The 3909-nt window shown below is 41.3% G+C and overlaps 1 protein-coding gene across 1 annotated transcript; it reads right to left on the reverse strand.

Annotated features, from left to right (window-relative positions):
* Positions 1-2077: 2077 nt before the first annotated feature.
* LOC118419325 (XK-related protein 6-like) lies at positions 2078-3474 on the reverse strand. The gene is made up of 2 exons (XM_035825688.1): positions 3217-3474; positions 2078-2911 (listed from the first exon to the last, which is right to left on the reverse strand). Exons 1-2 carry the CDS (start codon positions 3472-3474, stop codon positions 2078-2080), a joined length of 1092 nt encoding a protein of 363 aa, XP_035681581.1.
* Between the last annotated feature and the right edge of the window lie 435 nt (positions 3475-3909).

Below are 3909 nucleotides of genomic sequence, written 5' to 3' on the forward strand. Positions count from 1 at the left end.
GTAAGTGCCTGGAATAAGTTACCATCACATATCGTTACGGCTCCAACACTTGCTAGTTTCAAGTTGGGGTTGGTCCAACACATGGGCCACCCCAACTCCCAGTTGTAAATCGGGATTTCCTGCGGCCATGTATATAGTCACACACAAGTCTTTTTTTTTTTTGGTTTCTTTTTGGTTCTTGCACCTTGCACTTTATTTTTTTCCTCACGCCACCGGCCGCACGGACCTGCACCTCACCTGGACGTGATGCTCTATTTGAGGGCCTTGTCCAGTATTCTATTGAGATTGAGATTGAGATACAGTCTCGTGGAATTAAAAAAAAACTCTTATGTACTGACGCATTTGTAATACAGGGATTAGCACAAGCAATGATATTTGCAATGAACCGTTGATGCTCTTAAATCTAAACTGGTTGGTTGTACAGGGTGAGATTGTCATGTAAATATAGTATCACTCAAGACAAGAAAGATGTTAATCACAGATATCAGGAGCGGTGTGTGTGGGTACACTAAGAAGGTGCTAAGAAGATTTGGCTACTCAGAAGCTTGCATGTGTGTTTGTTTGTTACAACCCTGACATACGAGAAAGCGTCATATGTTTGTTGCCATGTTTGTTCACTTTATTACTTACACAAGAGCATGTCGAACGGTCGGACCTTTATGCTAGACCCTATATGTTGATTTATTCATACATATAGATATCCATATATGTATCTGTTTAGTTGTACAGTAAGCAGTTGTTCTACATGTAGACCTTACGAAAGTCACTGTACTTTTGTCGTGTCAATAAAGATTATCATTTATCTGATTGTATGGCGGCCGGACCTCAGACTGTATATGAGGCACGGTGAGGGACAAAATACGCTTCCTCAAAAATCTTGACTGACAGGTCAATAAGTTGTGACTTCACTACAAGACATCAAAATATAAATGCAGTGTGCCAATCAACCGATGACGAATTGTGGCAACTGTGGTGGCAGCTGTAGTTGGCACTGTTTATCTAAGAGGACCTGCGACGAACTGATTCCCTTTGACTACGTCACTGTGTCTCTGTGATAAGTACAACTATAACACACTGTGCCGAAAGATTGTTGGTAATGACTTACAATCAGGGGCTGTGCCGGCCGAAACCAGACTCATATAGATTAATATACTCACGTCTGGGTTCAGTCGACATGATTTCGTCATTGAAAAATGTCCAGTCAACCATCGTCATTTCATGACGTGATCGAAACCATGAAAAGCCCCTAAGAGATATCCTGTATGACGTAATTATGGGAGTTTCCAGAAAGAATCATGAGAAGCTATGTCGCTGGGATTCCCCTTACGTCACTAGGAAGAACCTGATAGACTTTTTTATCCCATCTAAATTAGGGGTCATAGTGTGAGAAATTGACACAAGAAAAACAAAGTGACTTTTAAACTTTGTATGATTTCTTACAAACATCATTACTTTGATCTCTTGGCGTATCAAAATACGACAGTCTTTAAATTGTACATAAAACTGTAGTAAAATGTTCTATCAAGACATCAATCTTTTCCACGGCTTAGCTTGAAATTCACAACTCATTCATGCAAGTGCTATGAATATGATATATCACTTTTAATTTTCAGATTTTGGGATATTTACATACAGATGATTAACTCATATATACTCATGTATACACGTGTTGAACTATGTGATGTTACATACAGAAATTGGATAAAGGCTAAATATCGATTTGTAACATCAGACCATACATTGTACATTCTGATTGAATTGAATATAATATCAATCTGATTCTTTGACAGTTTTTGAACACATAGCAAAATCAATCATCAATACAATAAAATAAAACTCAGAGTTTGATACACATGTATTTCCATCATTTATGTTAAATTCTATACACTTAATGAAGTTAACATCAAACAATGCATGGCAAGATTGAACCTGGCTTTTAAATAGAAAAAACGCACAACTTAATTATCACATAATGACCATCTTTGTTCTCTTATTATAACCTTATTCAGTGTATGACTATGCCATGCAGATAATGCAATCCTTTAAGGCAGGTTAGTATTCATGAGGAACGTATGTCCTACACATCTTCTATGGGACTACATGCGCAACATGGTCTGTAACACACAAAGTACATCATCTGGAACACTACAGATGCCACTGACCCCCCAAATACCACAACCAGAGCATAGTCATCGTACCAAGACTCAATGTTCTTTTCAAAATACCACGCTAATACCATCACTATGTTTGCAGCCAACATGAGTACATTGTTAACAATGGGCTGTTCTTTTCTCCGCTGTCTGGAACCAAACGTGACCCAGGTAAACACATCCACTGGCGCTACCACGAACGTGTTAAACATAAACTGCACATAGCAGTTACTGTCTGAGATCACATCGGCTCCTGATTCCATCCAAGCTTTACCTTTCACCAAATACAGACAGAAGTAATTTTCCACCCCTGCCATTACCAACCAGTGTCCACCTATCACCACAAACACCCAGTATCTAACGTTATAGATGGATGCGAACAGGCAGAAAGCTAATATCCGAGCCGACAGGTCGACGATTTTCCATAGAAAGACAAGCGGGCCCCAAATACAGGCCACAACTTTAGGGAAGTGAGTCTCCCACTCAATGATGGAGTAGAGCGAGGCTAGGAAGGATACCGCCATGGTGACGGCCTTCAGGGCCGGTATCTCGAGGCTACTCAGCTGTCCCGTCCGGACGAGGACGTAAATCTGCAGACAGAGTTCCGGCAGGGACTCGAGCAGGGTGCCGACGAGTCTGGCCAGCGGTAGGAGGTGGTTCACGGCGCGAGGCACGGGCTCCTGGTCGTCCTGGTCTTCTTTCTCTCTTGACTCCAAGATGTCCTCGGGTTTGTGTTTGCAACAGAATAAACCGTGCAGGACCTGGAGGTACGCAAATTTTCCATTCATTATCAATTACATTGAAATATCATCACTTGTATCATCAAAAGCCAACTGCAGTTTGTACAAAAGCTGCTAGGGTGCTATAAACATTATTTCATAAACAATATATACACGAGTGAAAGATGAGAATAGCAACGAAACAACATTGAGATAACTAATACAGAACGTATACACAGAATCTTGCATGCGATTTTCTAAATTTTTGCAACCCGAATACACAGACTCCGTCCTTATGGCGCAGCCAAAAAGTGTTGAGCAGAGAATTAACCGTTACTCCTTCTTACCTGGAAGTACTTGGCAGGGACGCCTAGCGGGAGTAGTGGCAGGTAGTACCACTCGCAGCCATCCAGGTACGCTAAGACGATGTTTACAATGATCTGAGGAACCAAGGCGAACCCCAGCGTGAGGCCGAACCAGTAGTAGTCGCCGTTCCTGTAATATTCCGCCGCTAGGATGACGTCGGTGACGAAGTCCGCGATGTAGAGAGTGAACCCCGCCAGGGTCCTCAGGACCAACCAACAATGCTGAACGTAGTGACACATTGTCGCCTTGTGTTGTTGGAGTCTAGGTGAAAATGAAAGTACATATCATTGAAAATTCTCAACATAAAGGATCAAATACAGATCTAGATATTTCTTAATTACTTTACCCAAGTAAATGACCCATGTGCAAAATTAGAGCATTTTCAAACAAAACTACACTATTCGGCCGCCCCTGAGGCGTCGCTAATTACCCTGGTTCAAAACCGGCCATTCAAAAACAATGACCGAATCCATGTATCCGCTTCATAGAGTCGTTGTCTCAAGTTTAATTTGTTTTCATCATACCTTTAGACTGAAAAGTATGTTAAGCTCAACTCGCTAGGTTGTTACTTCCCCTTTTCCAACCCTCAAGGCTAACGTTACGTGTATGTTTTACTTTACATACATGTTATTGTGTACTGAATAAATTTCAAGACGACGAAAGACAGAATATAC

The sequence above is a fragment of the Branchiostoma floridae genome, chromosome 7, assembly GCF_000003815.2.
Source record: "Branchiostoma floridae strain S238N-H82 chromosome 7, Bfl_VNyyK, whole genome shotgun sequence".
In the NCBI taxonomy this organism is placed as follows: Eukaryota; Metazoa; Chordata; class Leptocardii; order Amphioxiformes; family Branchiostomatidae; genus Branchiostoma; species Branchiostoma floridae.